This window comes from Typopeltis vanoorti, chromosome 1, assembly GCF_054136105.1.
Source record: "Typopeltis vanoorti isolate ZY-2024b chromosome 1, IOZ_Tvanoo_1.0, whole genome shotgun sequence".
Classification (NCBI taxonomy): domain Eukaryota; kingdom Metazoa; phylum Arthropoda; class Arachnida; order Uropygi; family Thelyphonidae; genus Typopeltis; species Typopeltis vanoorti.
The window spans coordinates 39,900,249-39,918,442 of record NC_143549.1 but is presented as its reverse complement, the minus strand read 5'-3'; the positions used below and the strand labels follow the sequence as shown (position 1 = coordinate 39,918,442).

General features: G+C 36.3%; 1 protein-coding gene across 1 annotated transcript in view; it reads right to left on the bottom strand.

Annotated features, from left to right (window-relative positions):
- The window catches only part of stan (Protocadherin-like wing polarity protein stan), a 777,611-nt gene that overhangs the window by 155,592 nt on the left and 603,825 nt on the right, over nucleotides 1-18,194 (bottom strand). The window contains exons 22-23 of the mRNA XM_090397383.1: nucleotides 5,691-5,933; nucleotides 997-1,117 (exon numbers count right to left, since the gene is read on the bottom strand). Coding sequence (XP_090253509.1) covers nucleotides 997-1,117; nucleotides 5,691-5,933 — 364 coding nt within the window. The remainder of the gene's footprint in view (nucleotides 1-996; nucleotides 1,118-5,690; nucleotides 5,934-18,194) is intronic.

Below are 18,194 nucleotides of genomic sequence, written 5' to 3'. Positions count from 1 at the left end.
TTTCCTTCACTGAAAAGGACTGAATTCCTGTTGAATTTGGTTAAGGCTAAAATTGAGAAATGAATGAAATGATACAATACTTATTGGGGGTGTTACGTGGCAACATCAAAGATCATGTTTTAGTAATTTACTTACATTTCATAATAAGGTGATAAACTTTATCACATTACTATACTATTACAAGTATATCTGCCATTTACATGCAGGTTGAGTGTATAACACAGTTGCAAAATATATTCTAATTATTCTAAAGTTAAGATATACTCTAAAGAATCAACATGTAAAATAATGAAGTGTTATTTGTCCACCATGTATTTTCATAGTTTAAACATTAGACCACAGGAGTAATAATTGTAAAAACACAGGAGGATAATTGAGATGTTGAAGCAAACCTTGACATGTAAGGATAAGGAAGTCATTTTGTCTCTTTATAATGGCTTGATAAGACCACACCAGGATTATTGTTCACAAATTTGAGTTCCAAAGGGATTAAGAAGCTGTGGAAGGGTCTATAAACTTTTGAATGGATGTTATAGGATATTGACTAATGAAATTTTTTGTTATATGGAAGGTGGGGGAGAGAACATGGGAATCAAGAAAGGAGTTTTCTCTCACAGAGCAGTGAGTGAGTGGAATAATTCATCTTTAAGGGTAGTGAATGCATTTTAAAAGAAGGTATAACAGCAGGTTTGGGTGATTTATAGCTTCTTTCAATGAGTCCTTGACTCTAGAGGTCTCAGATGATGATGATAATAATAATAAAATTAAAAAAGATTTTTAGTTGCACCATATTTCAGAAATTATTACATCATAAAGCATTATAATCTTTTGAAATGTTTTAAATTAAAAATGTAAAAATAAAAATAATTATTTTTATTTAAATTTAAATAATTAAAAAGAAGTAAATCAGCAGAAAGTTTAGAAAATAAGTACATCCTCTTAGAATAAAACAATTTGGAATTTATAAAATAATGCCATTTACCAAAGTAATCTTACCTGACTGTAGTATCAAAAAACTCTGGAAGAAGCTGCCCTATTGTTGAGTATATCGCATAGGAAAGAACAGCACAATCTTTGGACAAATGCAAGGATCCTTTGACTCTCTGACCATTCTTTTCTGAATGAAAATAACATTAGCAAATTAATTCCATATAAAAATATAGCTTGAAAGGCTTATTTATTAGAGAGATTATGACTAGGTTAAAATAAAAGGATTGGGGGGCGGGAGGAATAACATGAAAACATTTGATAGAGGCTGACCCTGATCTTGTCAGAACCAACTAGTGAATTATAAGAATTATATTTAGCTCTCAGCATAAATATAATGCTTATATTTCCCACATGAATAAACTTTAATAATGCAAAGACGAGGGGAGGAGGAGAGGCTAAAGTAAAAAAAAAAAAAAAGGCATGGAAATGAACAACTTTCATTTTTGTTTCAATTAAAGAAAATACTGGCCATTAAAAGATGTTCGGAAATAATACATAGATTAGCAAGACATTAAACTTAGAAAAGAATACGAAGATAATTCAAAGGCACAAAATGATGAAGATAATTCAAATGTAAGAAAATCTTAACACAGGTACTTGTGAAAGATCTTAGAATTTAAAGAAACCCATCTAATTATGAATCTGTTTAAATTTCAAGAAAAATGTTCTTCAGGAAAATAAGATAGAAGACTTTCTATTTAAAAGATAAAAATTATTAATAACTTATTTACCATTTCTATATTTAACCCTGCGGAGGTCTCAGTTGAAAAAATTGCAGCGTAGGTCGTGTGTATCTGAGAGATACAATCATTACTATCATGTGCTAAAATGCGATAAAACTTATAAAAAAAAAAACACTGCAAATATAATACATGATGGCTTATTTATTTTCAGTTACAATCTAGAAATTATTGAACAAAGAAACAAAAAAGCCAATAACAACTAAACCAATACTATACTATCATCGGAGTTTGCGGTATCTCTCAGATCTTCTTCTCTCCTCCATCATCTATGTGGATGATGATGAGGCTGAATGAACTCTTTCCACTTCTGTCTGTCCCGGGAGAGTCCGAACAATTCTGTCCAGTTTGGTTTTCAGTCCTCTTTTATTTTGTCTATCCATCTAATTCTGGGCATTCCTTTGGATCTTTTACCTTCCATCATTGTATTCAGGGCTTTAGACAGTAGTCTTTCTGTTCCCATTCTGGTCACATGGCCAAACCATCGCAGTCTTCTTTCTTGGATTTTGTCTATTATTGTTATTTCTTGTTTTAGTCATTTCCTTATGTCTTTGTTTCTTAGTTCGATCCAGCAGAGATACTCCAAGTAATCTTCTTAGCCAACCCATTTCAGTAACTAATAATTTTTTCTCTTCAGCCATTTTGAGATTCTAGCATTCACTTTCATAGAGGAGTATTGGGAGGACCATTGTTTCATAGATCCTTACTTTTGTTACTTGTTTGATGTCTCTTGACTTCCATATTTTATTAAGTCGTCCAAAAGTTTGGGATGCTTGACTGATTCGTCTGTTTATAACTTTTATAATTTCACCATTGTACTCAATAACTCCTCCAAGGTAGGTGAAGTTTTCTACCTGCTCTAGATTCTTACTATGAATTTCAATTTTCAGATTGGTGCTTCTTTTTCCTATTTGCATAATTTTTGTTTTGTCTATATTTATGTTTAATCCAGATTTTATACACTCCTCCTTTATTTTATCAGAAATGCGCTGTAGATTTTCTTCTGTGCTTGCAAGTAATGCAATGTCGTCTGCAAATTTTAAATTTATCACATTTTTCCCATATATTTTGATTCCGGAGTCTTCATTGTTTAAGGCCTTATTGGTTGCTTCTTCAAGTGTAAGATTGAACAGGTCTGATGACAGATTGCATCCCTGTCTTACTCCGCTCTCTGTGTGGAACCAGTTGGTTAAGGTATCCTCCACTCATAGTGCACTTTCAGATTTCTCATACAGATTCTTTATTATTCTTATGGTTTTGTTGGGAATTCCAAATTCTTCCATAGTTTTCCATAGTTCTCTTCTACAGATTGAATCAAATGCCTGACAAAAGTCTATGAAATTTATGTAGCAACTTTGGTTGTACTCTAGTGTCTTTTCTATTAGCTGTCTTAAGGTGAATAGTTGATCAATTGTGCTTTGCCATGGTCTGAAACCGGCTTATTCTTCTCCTAGTGCCAGTTCTATATATGGCTTAATTTGTTTTTGGAGTAATTTCATAAAAATCTTACTTGGAATACTAAGGAGGCTAATGCCTCTGTAATTATTGCATTCTGTTTTATCTCCTTTTTTGTATATAGGAGTTATGACTGATTTGGTCCAATCACTAGGCACTGCTTCGTTTTTGTAGATCCTTTCAAATAATGTTTTTAATGGTTCCAAAAGTTGTTCCTTTCCTCTTAAAATTCTGCATGTATTTCATCAATGCCAGGTGCTTTCCTAGTTTTGAGTTTTTCTATGCTGGAAGCTATTATTTCTTTGGTAAAGGTATTTGTTTCTTCTTCCATTTCAGTGGCTGGAATCGTAATATCCTGGGAGCTGTTTTTATTATATAAATCTTTGAAGTATTCTTCCCATCTGGCCATTCTTTTTGTTTTAATTTCAATTAGTTGTCCCTCTTTGTTTTTGATCATTATAATTTTTGTTGTCCGTGTGTTACTAATTCGGTCTTTTTGTTTATATAATCCATGAAGGTTATTTTCTTTTGACAGCTTTTCTGTCATTTTGCATTTTTCTTCTAACCAGTTATTCTTGTCTCTTTTAACTAGTTTTCTAATTTCTCTGGTTAATCTATTACTCATTTCTGTTATAGTTCTGTTTAGTTTCATGCTTTTCCTTTCATCGCTTAACTTTTTACTTCATTCGAGATCCAATCCTATTTTACTTTCTCTTTCTGTGTAACCTATTGTTTTTTCTACTGAATTTAATATTATTTCCTTTAATTTGCACCAATGTTCTTCGATGTTTATATTCTGTTTTGGCAGTTCCTTCGCAGATATTGTTGTCTTGTAGTTTTTTTACATTCAGTCTCCTTTTGACTCTAAAAGCGCTTCCAGATTTTAACTTTATTCTTAGGTTTGCTAATACTACTAGATTATGGTCTGATCCAGAATGTGCAGAAAAGGATCTGCATTTTAGGATACTTGATTTCCATCTTTGGTTTACAATAATATAGTCTATCATATTCTTGGTTTGTCTGTCTGGTGATATCCATGTCCATTTTCTTTGGGGTTTTGGATGTTTAAAGAGAGTGTTGGTTATTGTTAGTCTATTATTATTATTTGCCACGTTCATTGCTTTCTTCATACCCGAACTTTCCAATTACTCTTGGCCAGGTATCCCAGTCTTTGCCTACTTTTGCGTTTAAGTCCCCTATTACAATTAGGAGATCTTGACTTGATGTCTGCTGTACTGCTTTTTGAAAATCTATATAGAACTCCTTAATGTCTTCTTCTGATGATGTCGAAGTTTGTGAGTACACTTGAAAAATTGTTAGTGATCAAATTGATGTTTTAAATCTTGCTTTAATTATCCTAGGTGAGATAGGATTGTAGGACAATAGAGAGTTTTGAGCATTTGGTTTTAATATAAGTGCTACTCTTTCTTGGTGTTTGTTGTCCTCCCCACCTGAAGTTAAGATTTTGTACTGTCCACGGCAGAATTCTCCTTTTCCAGTCCATCTGGTTTCGCAGAGTCCAATCACTTCCCATCTGTAGTTGTCCAATTCATGCAGTAGCATTTCCAATGCTCCTTCCTGCTGAAGAGTTCTTACATTCCATGTTCCTATGCTTGATATGTTTTTCCTGTCTATTAGGTGATGTTTTGTTCCAATAGCATATTTTTCGCCTTCACTATCTTGGTTCCCTAATAGTGAGCGTGACCCTTGTTTGACCGTGTGTCAGTCGAGCAGCATGTATCTTTAGGTTGGTTAGAGTTCATTCGGTTTCAATGGTTAAGTTTTCGTCAAGTGTCAACTACCACTCCTTGACCTGAATTCAGCCTGCTTTTTTTTAGTAGATAGTGGAAACTACAGTTTGAGAGGAATGAGTCACCCCTCGCCCTCGAGTTGCTCTAATAGCACTGGGGTTGCTACCAAACCCTCGAGTTGCTCTAACACATATCTCTCAGATACAATATATCAAATATCGCTTTCATTTTCCATTCAACTCTATCATTCTCATCATCAGACTCGAGTAACAAAATCATTGAATCTCTTCAACATCTCATGGATTATCCAAATGATATATTTTTCAAGCCATTTTCAACAGTAAATAAATAAAAATAAAAAAATTAAACCAATACTATACTGACATCGGAAGTTGTGGTATCTCTCAGATACAATTTACTATGAAATATCACAACACGTGTTAAACCAAAACTGACCGCATAAACAGTGTGGAATATCACTCGTAACATATGCATGTGCAACTACTCATGACCTCCAAGCTATACACTGGATATGTGTAAGAATATTTACATTAAACAATTTGTTTGTGTCTGTCAGATCAGCCATGACCTTTGCATGGTTAAGCATTATAGGATTAACTAATATTATGGCAAAAGCAACTAAGGCTAAAGTCACTCAAAGTTTTAGTAGCTTCTACTTTAATGATCAAGTGTTAACTTTATTGGTATGACTTTACTATGAGTAATAAATTATTTACATTCACATTTAACTTACCATCATATACTTTAACACCTAGATTTTTTAAAGGAATAATAGCACGAGTGACACTGTCAGAATTCTGCCGTCGTATTGGATAGTTATTGTACTTTGGAATTACAACAGCTGGGCCTTCTTCATTAGCAAAAGTAAAATCAAGAAAAGACGAAGATTTTGGAGATGCAAAAGAATTATTTATACTTTCTTTATTAGATGAGAATCCCCACAATTCTGAAGTGGATACTGTATCTAATCCAAACACTATAAGATAAAAAAGAACTAATCAGATTTTATAACAAAAAATAAGTAAAATCTATTCACTACATATTACATATACCACAACATGCAAATTCAAAAATCAACAAGTATGTGGTGATAGCTGATTCTTTTTATTAATTATTTCTAATAATTAACAATACTTTTTTTTAAAAAAAAATGTTCCAGCTATGTATTTTCCAAAGACCATTGAAGACAGTATTAATATGATGAAATAAAGAACTGTCATAACCCATTAGTTTCCTCTTGTCACAAGTGAGTGCTTAGTGAATACCAAAAGCAAAAGGCAAAGACTTACTTTTGTTCCTCACTATGCAATCAGAAAAGAAGGTGTAAGGCATCATATGATGTAGTTTTCTTCATCAAATTACATATAAAATGCAAAAAATATAGATTACATGAAAACCATAACTATTCTACACATTGAAAGATTATCAGATAAAATAAATAGAATGCACTTTAAGCAAGCCACCTATAAAATAAAAAATATATATTTAATTCCTCCAAGTATCCTACTTTCTGGCCCAGTCTGGAGTATATCCAATCCATTGTAACTTACTTTGTATTATAACACTTATAATACACTTGTAACTTACCATATTTTTCGATAGATAATGCTCACCTAATGTATAACGCGCACCCCCAACATTTTCATCACACCTTTTGATGTATAGATAATGTGCATGTGCCAAAAAATCCTACACAGTGCAGTTCAAGATTGAAGTGAGTAGCAAAGGAAAAAGCTGGTAGATTGTTGAGTGTTGGAGAAAATAATGTTTGTGAATGGCAAAAGGCTGAAACAGTCCTGAAATGTTTACATACGAGGAAACATGCTATGAGGTTTAGAAGGTGCTTGTGGCCAACCCATAGAAAAAACACTGTTTGTTTATGTTGTTAGTAAAAGAAGCTAAAGGTATCAGAATATCTACTGTCCATGCGTTGCAGGAATCAAAACGAATTGTGCAAAACCATAATATAAAGGATTTCAAGGCCTACCCATCTTGGGTTTTTGGATTTATGAAAAGAAACAATTTAAGTGTTTTAACAATTTAAGAAATGGGTTCCTTAAAGCACAAAGGAATGCAGTGGTGTCCAGTGACAATGATTATGCATATGACGATGTATCTCCTGAAATGGAAGCTGAAGAAATACCAAACGAAATTTTTAACGCAATTGATTCTTTCAATATTGAGTCTGATGAAGAATGTTTTGGATTTGAATAATGTAATGTTCAATAAATATTAAGTAATACTTCTACCTTAGTTTTGTTATTACATTTGATTTACCTCTCATAACTTTCAAATGTATGCCGCGCATGTTCATTTTTTAACAAATTACTTTTTTGTATAGATAACGCACGTGTTATCTATAGAAAAATACGGTAATATTAGTGAAACTGTATGCACAATTCTAATCCACAGGGGAAAAAAATGCATAAAACCTGATTTGATAAATCAGGCCTCTCTCATCATGCTCTTAAACCCTACACCAAACTGAGAGACATATATGGTACAACAGAACCAGGTATCATTGGATGAGGAGTAAGACAAGGCTGTTCTCTGTGACCAATTTTGTTTAACATGAATCACAAGAGAAATGGAATTTGAGCTAGAGGCATAGAAAATAAGAATGGAGAAATCATAACTGAAGAAGATAAAATCCTAATGAGATAGAAGGAATACATTGAAGATCTATATGACAAGGAAAATAGACCAAATAAGTTGCCATTAGAAGATATAAAGAAGGTAAATGAAGATGATCTAGGCTCAGAGATTTTGAAGACAGAAGTAGAAATGACCATTAAGGAACTACAATGTGGAAAGGGCAGAAGGAATGATGAAATACCTGCAGAATTCCTAAAACAACTTCAGAAGAAAGGAACTGAAGAAATAACCAAATTAATAAATTTAATATATAACAAAGGAGAACTACCAAAAGATTTTATGACCTTAATATTTATACCTATACCAAAGAAAAGTAATGCAGTGAGCTGCAAGGATTTTAGAACAATAAGTCTCATTTCCCATACATCAAAAATACTTATGAGAATCTTAACATGAAGAACTGCATCTAAAGTGGCAGAATTTCTTGGAGAAGATCAGTTTGGTTTCAGGACGGGTAGGGGAACAAGAAATACAAATGGACTGTTAAGAACAGTAAGTGAAAGAAGTCTGGAAGTGAATAAAGAAGTTAATATCTGTTATATAGATTTTGAAAAAGCTTTTGACTTTGTAAAATGGGATAAGATGGTGGAAGTAATGGAAAAGATTGGAATAGATTGGAAAGACAGAAAGTTAATTATTTCACTATATATGGAACAAACTGCCATGGTGAGAGACATATATGGTACAACAGAACCAGGTATCATTGGACGAAGAGTAAGACAAGGCTGTTCTCTGTCACCAATTTTGTTTAACATGTATTCCGAAGCAATGCTAAAAGAAGCACTGGAGAATTCGAAAGAAGGAATAAAGATGGGAGGTAGACAGATAATTTCAACAAGATACACAGATGACAAGGCATTACTATCAAATACTGAAACAGGACTACAACATCTGTTGAACAGATCTGGAATCCTGTATCAATTATGGAATGAAAATCAACATCAGAAAAACAAAGGTAATGAAAGCATGGAAAGAGGCAAATATGGATATCAGAATAAATGGGGGAAAATTGAATCAAGTAAAGACATTCAAATATCTAGGAAGTGTTATTAGCAGTGATTGAAGATGTAAAAGTGACATAAAAGTAAGAATAGTGATGGGAAGAGATGCCTTTAATAGAAAATGGAATTTATTCAGAAGTAAAATGGATAAACCTAAAGAAAAGACTAATAAAATGTTATGTGTGGAGTGTTGCTCTCTATGCAGCTGAAACTTGGACATTGAAGAAAGAAGAAATTAAGATTTTGGAAAGCTTTGAGATGTAGTTACACAACCTTGAAAGAGAAGACTCAGAACAGAAGAGAGTGGAAGGAAAGTTTCTGCTACTAAAAGAAGAACCTGCTTAATTGCAGAATACTCGAGAAGAAGAAGAAATGTAAATTTAAGGAAGCCTGTGAAATTTTGATTAACCATCCTAATCTAAACAATAATGGTGGCATAAAAACCCTAAGAATATTGATGACCTGCATTCATCCCATATAACTTGTTTCAAGCTTCTCCAGCAAATCCTTACTTTAGGACTCTAAACAATAATTTCAACTCTTATTTCATGTATTGGCCATCATCAATACCATTGTTGTTCTGAGTTGCCAGGTGGTATTTCACTGGAAGGTTTGTGTAAAGAAGGCTCCAGGTTCAGATAAGTATTTTGACTAATTAATTGTCAATAAGTAGATGCTTATGTGTAAGAGTTGCAGTAGAATTTGTGCACTTGCAGTGCTTGTAGTGTGTGTGTGTGTGGGGGGGGTTTGATTAAGTGTATTTACAAAATTGTTAAATTTAAAATAAAGTATAGTAACTGGAAAGATGACAGTGGCTTTGTCTGTTTTTACAAGAGTTTAATTTTGATTTTAGTTAATACAGAGAATACATATAGCACATCTCGCATTTCATGAAAGATGTGCTATATGTATTCACTGGATTGTGACAATAAATTATTGATTTTTAAGGCAGATAGAAGGAGGGTGTGTGTGTGAAGAGTGATCTAAATGCAGATTTCATGGGTGGTAATGTATTAGTAACTGAAGGTGTTAGTAGCAAGAAGAGAAGGATGAGTGCTCATCTGATAACAAAGAGATATACTGTAAAAGCAGTGAAATATTGATAAAAAAGTTTCAAAAAAGCAAATAAGTGATGCTGATTGAAACAAACAAAAGTAGTAAGAACGATGAAAGTGATACAAATGCAGCAGAAGTTGAAAAGCATAGTGCAATTAACAGTAAGGTAGTGAGCAGTGCTGACTGCAAAGAAGCATGCATGATTGGCAAGAAAATAGAGAGAGAGAGAGAGAGAGAATGATAGCGAAAATGATGATGCAAGATTTGAAAGCTCAGTTGGTGAAGATGAGGTAAGAGATGAAACAGATGTGGAGTAAAATGCAGAGAATTGTAGATATGTATAGAAGAGTGAAAAAGATGAAAACAAATAAAGATGCCGCAAGTGGTGTTGTATGGGGAATTGATTATTAGAGGTGTGATAGTCCATACAATGGATGGACTATCATACCTCTTGTATGGACCTTTGGACGTAGATATAGTCATATTGTGTACATAAGTATGGACATAACACATAGATAACTAACGATCTGCCACTCGCAGGTCTTTAGTTATCTCGTTCTTACCCTTTCTATCTTCACGAAATCATACCCATCTGGCCCTTCCATCTCCATTCCAGAGATGGAAGGGTCAGAATGTAATCCTCATCCAACCATGCCACTTATTCCAACAATTTTTGGGTGAACAAACTCATGGGGGGGGGTGGGGGGGGGGGGGGGTGGGGGGGGGGGGGGGTGGGGGGGGGGGGGGGTGGGGGGGGGGGGGGGTGGGGGGGGGGGGGGGTGGGGGGGGGGGGGGGTGGGGGGGGGGGGGGGTGGGGGGGGGGGGGGGTGGGGGGGGGGGGGGGTGGGGGGGGGGGGGGGTGGGGGGGGGGGGGGGTGGGGGGGGGGGGGGGTGGGGGGGGGGGGGGGTGGGGGGGGGGGGGGGTGGGGGGGGGGGGGGGTGGGGGGGGGGGGGGGTGGGGGGGGGGGGGGGTGGGGGGGGGGGGGGGTGGGGGGGGGGGGGGGTGGGGGGGGGGGGGGGTGGGGGGGGGGGGGGGTGGGGGGGGGGGGGGGTGGGGGGGGGGGGGGGTGGGGGGGGGGGGGGGTGGGGGGGGGGGGGGGTGGGGGGGGGGGGGGGTGGGGGGGGGGGGGGGTGGGGGGGGGGGGGGGTGGGGGGGGGGGGGGGTGGGGGGGGGGGGGGGTGGGGGGGGGAACAGGTGATGCCACTAGTTTCTATTTTCGAAAAGTTCGGTTTCTTTTTGGACAGAGGGTGTACTTCTGGTATTTGTATTCATGTATTTCAAAATCCCTTTAGACCCACAATTATCCTTATGTAATGCCATTACCAACCCATTTGAATCTGAAACTTGTCAAATTGTATTCAGCATTGCATAATCATTTCTATACATAGAATTGTGTACACAAACAGAGCACTTCTCTCTCTCTCTCTCTTAATCGCTATTAACAGACAGCACTAGTTTGCTAGAGGTTCTCGAACTTTTCATGTACATGATAAATGCAGTTTGTTTTTTACTAGTTTTACCTTCAGTGATTTTCCTTAAATACTTCTCAAGTATGACTGAATATTTTTTTTACAACTCTGGGTTGGAGAAACATATTTTTACTTTATAATAAATAGTTAATACATCAAGGAAATATAACAAGGATCTCTTTTAGTTTTGTTAATCTCAAAAAGGAATAGAAGATACCAAAAGAGAAATTTTCAGAATACTGAATCTAATAAATGAAACTTCATAGAGAGCAATATGTAAATTCAACTGCTAGCATGTTAATGTTTAACTGTTACATGAAGTCGTATATTTTTTAAGAAAATTAACAAAGTATTTGTTAATAAATAAACTTATTTATTTATTATCCTATATTTTTTCGAAGTCAAATTGGATCAGGGTAAAAATACACATTTGTATTAAATATGTGCAAGCAGGCACACTTCAGTAACAAAGATGAAGAAACTGGATAGATACAGGAGGCATTGTCCTGTAATCACACCACCTATTGGCTTTGGTTGGAAGTTCTTGGTAGTTGGGCCTGACTGTCTGCAGATGAGGGTTCCCCATATGAGGGGGGGGGGGTCTGATACAATCATATTTGTTTAGATTGGGATAGTTGGGAAGAGCGGCAGCTGATTCTAGGAAAAGCCTATTACTTCAGTGGAGTAAGGTGGCTTTTTAATAATGAAAATGGAATCCATTTTCATTATTAACAATGTGAAACCTCCTACAGATAACATTTCCTCAGCTGAACAACAGGCCTTGAAAAAACTTAAAAACAACAGAAATATAATAATATTACCAGCAGATAAAGGCAATGCTACTGTAGTCCTTGATTCTGAAGAATACCATATAAGATGCTTCAATTACTTGAAAATAATACATATTCAATACTACAGGAAGATCCGACACGGAAACTTCAAAACTGCACAAACAATTTATTGAAGACTACAACTGAACTATCTCGCAACATTCGGATTTCTCTATGCTCTCTGCATCCACTCATCCCACGTATTTATGGAGTTCCAAAAATCCACAAGGTAAACTTCCCTCTTCGTCCAGTCGTGGAAGGTATTGATTCACATACTTACAAGCTTTCCAAACATCTTGCTAAATACCTCAAGTGTTTTTCTAATAAGTCTTCATCCTTCATTACCAATACCTTGGACTTTATACTACAAATTAAAGATATAACTATCAACAAGAATGACATAATAGCAAGTTTTGACATAGTTTCCTTATGTACAAATGTCCTTACAGAAGAAGTGCTAATATTACTAAAGAACAAATTATCCAAAAAAATGTTTGCTTTACTAACCCATTGCGTTAAGTCTGGTTACTTCCGATATCAAGACACCATCTACAAACAGAACCAAGGTCTAGCGATGGGCAACCACCCTTTATCTCCTATTCTTGCTAACATTTACTTGGAGGATTTTGAAACTAAAGCTATATCTTCCTTCTCATTTAAACCAAAACTTTGGAAATGCTATGTAGATGGCATTTTTATTATTTGGAGTCACGGCCATAACTCTCTCATGGATTTTCTTTATCATCTCAATAATCAGCATCCTAATATAAAATTAACAGTCGAACTTGAATATGACAATTCCCTACCATTCCTGGATATAAAACTTTCATGCTACTCTGGAAAATTTAGAATCTCCATTTATAGAAAACCTACGCAAACTAATAGATATCTTCACAGTCAGTCCCATGATTTTCCTCCACAAAAATAACTTGGAACTATTTCTACCTTGGGACATAGAGCACGCTCTCTTCTGAATGACCCAAATGAACTTCAAAAAGAAATGAATTATCTCTCTCATGTCTTTAGACAAAATGGATATTCTGATAAAACCATTAAAAAATTTCTTCTAAATCCTCCTAGCCACCACACTGAAGAAATAACTAACTTTAAGGGTAACATCTCCATTCCATACATCAGTTCAGTTTCCAAAAAATTAGCTAAAGTTCTTAAAAAGTATAACATCAGGACCTTATTCACTACACTTCCAAAATTCCACTCACTAGTAAGCCATCCAAAGCCTCATCATCATAATCTGAAGTATTCTGGCATATATAAGATATGGTGTGATTGTAATATCCCTTATTTTGGTCAAACAAATAAATCTATTGAATTACGTATGGAGAAACACAAGAGAGACATCTCTTACAAAAGAACACATGCCAGTGCCTTGTCTAGTCATGTTCTTTTCTTGAACAATCCTGATGATGAACACCAGGGTCATTCAGTCTGCTGGGATAGATCCGAAAACATCTTTCGTTGCCATGATGAGTTGGAGAGAAAAATTGTGGAGTCCAGAAAAATCATCCTTAATTGTGAACATTTAAATAACAATTTGAGCTACAACATCCCTGATAGTCACACTGCTGTTGTTCAGTACTGGCATTCGTGAGAATCTGCAAGCACGCACTCAACAAACAATGCCATGTTTGTAAGAACAACTTAAATGTAAATACAACATTTTGTCATGTCAATTATGTAGTGCAATTTTCTTGTACTTCACAGTTTTAAACTTCAGCGTTTTTATTACTGTTTCCTATTCTTAAAAGACACCTGAAGAAGGCTGTCAAAAGCCGAAACTAGTTGTGTTTTTATTTCAATAAAGCCTTACTATTATTCTCGGTTTTAGTCATTAAATCCTTTTATTAAAAAATATATATATGTATATATATGTATATACAATGCTGGAGAATCAGCATAAATGTGTGAACACTGGGTTACATACAGCAGGAGTAAAAAATTGAATTAATTATGATTAGTAGTGCTTAATATGAGCTCATTGGGATGCTCACTAAAAGAAGAATACAGTGAATCTGATGATAATATTATGTAAAATATGGAGGGTTTTTTACAAGTTTTTCACAGCATGATTATTTTTAGCATTTTTTTTCATTATTTATCAATAAAAGTTTTTTTATTTGTTTGTATATAGCAAATCCACTGAGCTACACAGAGAGCCTGTGTAGCTCAGTGGATGTGGCGTTTGCACACCACCGCGCTAGGCCGCACAAAGGAAGTCTTGGTTTCGAGTCTAGTCGGCGACTAGAGGAAATTTTTCTAAGCCTTTTTTCGACCGGTTCCCGAGTTAGTCGATCTCTGGCACGGGCAAGCAGGTTTTTCCTCCCGGAAACTCGGGTTTTTCGTCCTGTAAACTCAAGAAAATCGACCGAAGAACCTACATTATTTCAGACATTAAATATATTGTGTTAGGGTTAGAGACCACGAGATGGCGGCACATTTGAGCCGTCTCTCTTCACTGCATACCGCTTAATTAGTGATAGCCTTGGGCCATCTGTCTCTGATTGGGTACCAGTGGAGATTGAACTGCCCACTCAGTCTCCAAAAGTTAGATAGGGCTAAATGGCCTCGCCTACTCCCGTATATACGGGAATAAAAAGGCGTTAGCTGATTTTTTTTTTTTTTTTTTTTTTTTTGTATATAGCAATACATCATGAAGAAGCTACATTTAATATCCAAATTTTTTGCAGACTGTTATTAATAATACTTTATCCAGCTTAATTCTTGTAGATAAACTTATCGTTGGTAATACATAACTGTCAGATTTTAAGGAAAGACAACGTATACTAAAATATTAATTTAAAACTTTAATTAATGCTTCCTATATTTCGGTAACATTACATTACCATCTTCAGGAAACATAAAATAATGATATGTGCTTGCAGGTACGAACACTAAACAAATATGGCTGAAGAAAACAACTGAAGTTAGTCTTAGAGTACTAAAGGTGTCCCACCCCCCACCCCAGTGGGCTAAATTGCGTTGTCTTGGCAGTTGGGCTGATGTTCTTAGAATGCAAGCTTCCCATATTTGGGACAGTCTCATGCATCCAAATTTGAGGTTTGGGGAGTTTTTTTAGAACTGAGACTGATTCCAGGAATAATCTCTCATATTTATACTTGCTGCGGTGTAGTAAAGTTGCTTTCTTCCAGCGTATTTTGTGGCGGGTGTCCAAAGCATGGTCAGCAAGTCCTGAGTGGCTGTATTGGTGGAACTGGATATGTATAGTCCTTATGTTCAGATATTAGCTATCCTGCTTTGGCCATAGCAGGACAGTTTGCAACTACAGGGGACCTGGTATACCAGGTAGGTCTAGGGGAAGTGGCTGGTCTTTGGTTGAGTGGATAAGAGATGCCAACTTTTTATATGGTTTGTAACAAGTTGTCAGGTTATATTTTTTTAGGATTTTTGTTACCTTTTCAGAAGTACCCTGGATATAAGGAACGGTGATAGATTTAGAGTAATCTGTTATGGAGGGGGGGGGGGGTTGTGGTTAATTGGTTTTAATATTTTTGGGATTTTGGGGGGGGGGGGGGGGTTGTAGCCGTTGGCTATGCAGGTGTTACAGGTGTTAAGAATATGGTAAAGTTCAGTAGCTAGGGCACTGTTATCTGAACTGATTAATTTTGCCCTGTTATATAGGGTTTTTATAATCCTATTTGTTGGGAGGAGTGGGGGGAGGGGTGATTGCTGATGAATGTATTTACCTGTATGTAGGTTTTTTGTAAACAGAGAAAGCCAGGAATCCATCAGGCTGCATGTAATGAGTGTCTAGGAAAGGGAGATTGTTATTGTTTAGCTTTTACAAGGTAAACTGGATCCTGGGTTGTTTATTGTTTAAGTGTGTTAAGAAGTCATGAAGTGTATCCAAACCATGTGGCCAAATAGCAAACACATCCTTTACATAGCGTAGCCAAACAGTAGGTTTATGTGGAGCCAAGTTTAAGACTTTTTCTTCAAAGGTCTCCATAAAGAAGTTGGCCAGGGGTGGAGAGAGTGGAGAATCCATGGCTGTCCCCTCTTCAGTTTGTAGAACTTTCCTTGCAAATGAAATAGCCTGAGTTCATGGCGAACTAAAATAGGGAGGAAATTTGGTTTGGATGAGGTCGAAGATATGTTTGAGTGGGACATTGATGAATAAGGAAGAGACATCAAAACTGACCATTATGTCAGTGTGTTGGAGTGAGAGATTTTCTACACTGGCTTTAAAGCGGGCTGAATTTTTTGTGTGTGAAGGTGTGTTGGTAGTATATTGTGTGAGCACTTTGGCTAAATGTTTGGCTAATTTGTATGTGGGAGAATCAATGCCATCCATAATAGGATGTAATAGCACATTCTGTTTCCAGATTTTTGGTAGTTCATATATTGGGGGGGGGGGGAATCTAGAGTTAAAAGGTTTTAGTTTGTTAGTCACTCCATAGGCTCCTTAAGAAGTAACCTTCTTAAGGAGCCTATGGAGTGTTCTGATTTGGGAGCTGGTGGGATCATATTCTATAGGGAGATAGGTAGAATGATCTAACAATAAAGAGGTAAGCTTACCTGTGTAGTCAGATTTGTTTAGAACTATAGTGGCATTTCCCTTATCTGCTTTAGCAATTGTTGTTTATTATTTTAACGGTATAATAGAACACAGAAACTAAGTAAATAATTAATTTATTAACTTGATGCTGATATTTCGCTGGTATTATAACCAGCATCTTCAGAGCACAAAAACACTGTTTGTCACAATACGCGAGACTAAAACAACATGGTGTACTTAAACAAAATTGTAGCAGCAAACACAAAGACTAGAGTCCTGATTTTGGCACCCTCTATCTGAAAAAAAAAAAAAAAAAAAAAAAAAAAAAAAAAAAAAAAAACGCTATCATATATTACTAGAGTCCTAGAAAAGTGCTAGTTTTTTCTTAATATGACTGTCTCCCAGATCTTTGGCAAGTTAATACAGCCATATTTGTTGAGATTTGGAGTGTGTTTTAGGGCTTCTGTCGCCTCTAAGAACAATCTCTCTGATTTATATCGGTTTCTGTGTAGTACTTTTGTGTTTTTCCAGTTGATCCTGTGTGCAGGGGTATCCAGAGCATGGTCTGCTAGGCCCGACTTCCCATAATGATAATTCCGGACGTATCGTTTATGTTCGCTGATGCGGATATTCACAGTTCTTCCTGTTTGACCGTAGTAGGCTTGAATGCATGAGCAGGGTACTTGGTAGACTCCTGGATGTGATAAAGGAGGAATGCTATCCTTGGGTGAGCGGATGAGGGTGGCTAATTTGCTACATGGTCTGAATGTAGTGCGTAGTTTTTTTTCAGATAGAGGGCGCCAAAATCAGGACTCTAGTCTTTGTGTTGCTGCTACAATTTTGTTTAAGTACACCATGTTGTTTTAGTCTCGAGTATTGTGACAAACAGTGTTTTTGTGCTCTGAAGATGCTGATTATAATACCAGTGAAATATCAGCATCAAGTTAATAAATTAATTATTTACTTAGTTTCTGTGTTCTATTATACCGTTAAAATAATAAACAACATGTTCGACGAACACATAAGTCTGTCCACACGTTTAAGGATGCTTTAGCAATTATTATTTTACTGTTGTTTTTTTATTTCCTGAAGAGCTTTGAATTTTTCTTTAGATAGGTTGCTTTTTTTGGTGGTTTAGCTTGGGTAAGAACACTGGCTACATCCAGTCTGATATTGTTGGCAATATGGTTGGGAAGATTATAGATACCGCATTTTACCTGTATCATTATTTCTTCAGAAGGGATTTTTTTTCGGTGCTCCAGCGAAGTTGAGGCTAGTGCGAGTGTGCTGATTGCTTCAGGGTATGATCGGTTTATTATGGTGTTTAGCGATAGTCGAAGTTTGCAAGGCAAGTTCTTTTTAAAATTTTGAATTTTTTGATGTGCCAACATCGTATTTTTTGGAATTCCTTTTCTGCTGAAGCATTAGAGATGTCGGAAAGTATAGTCCAAAGGTCGTCATTCAGCGTGGTGGCAAGCTCTTCTTTTAGTGCATGTATAGCCGCCCCCAAACCTCAACGAATTTGGATTCATGAGACTGCCCCAAATATGGGAAACTTGCATTCTAAGAACATCAGCTCAACAGCCAAGACAACCCAATTTAGCCCACTAGGGGCATCTTTAGGACTCTAGGACCGACTTCAGTTGTTTTCTTCAGCCATATTCATTTAGTGTTAGTGTCTGGGTGCACAT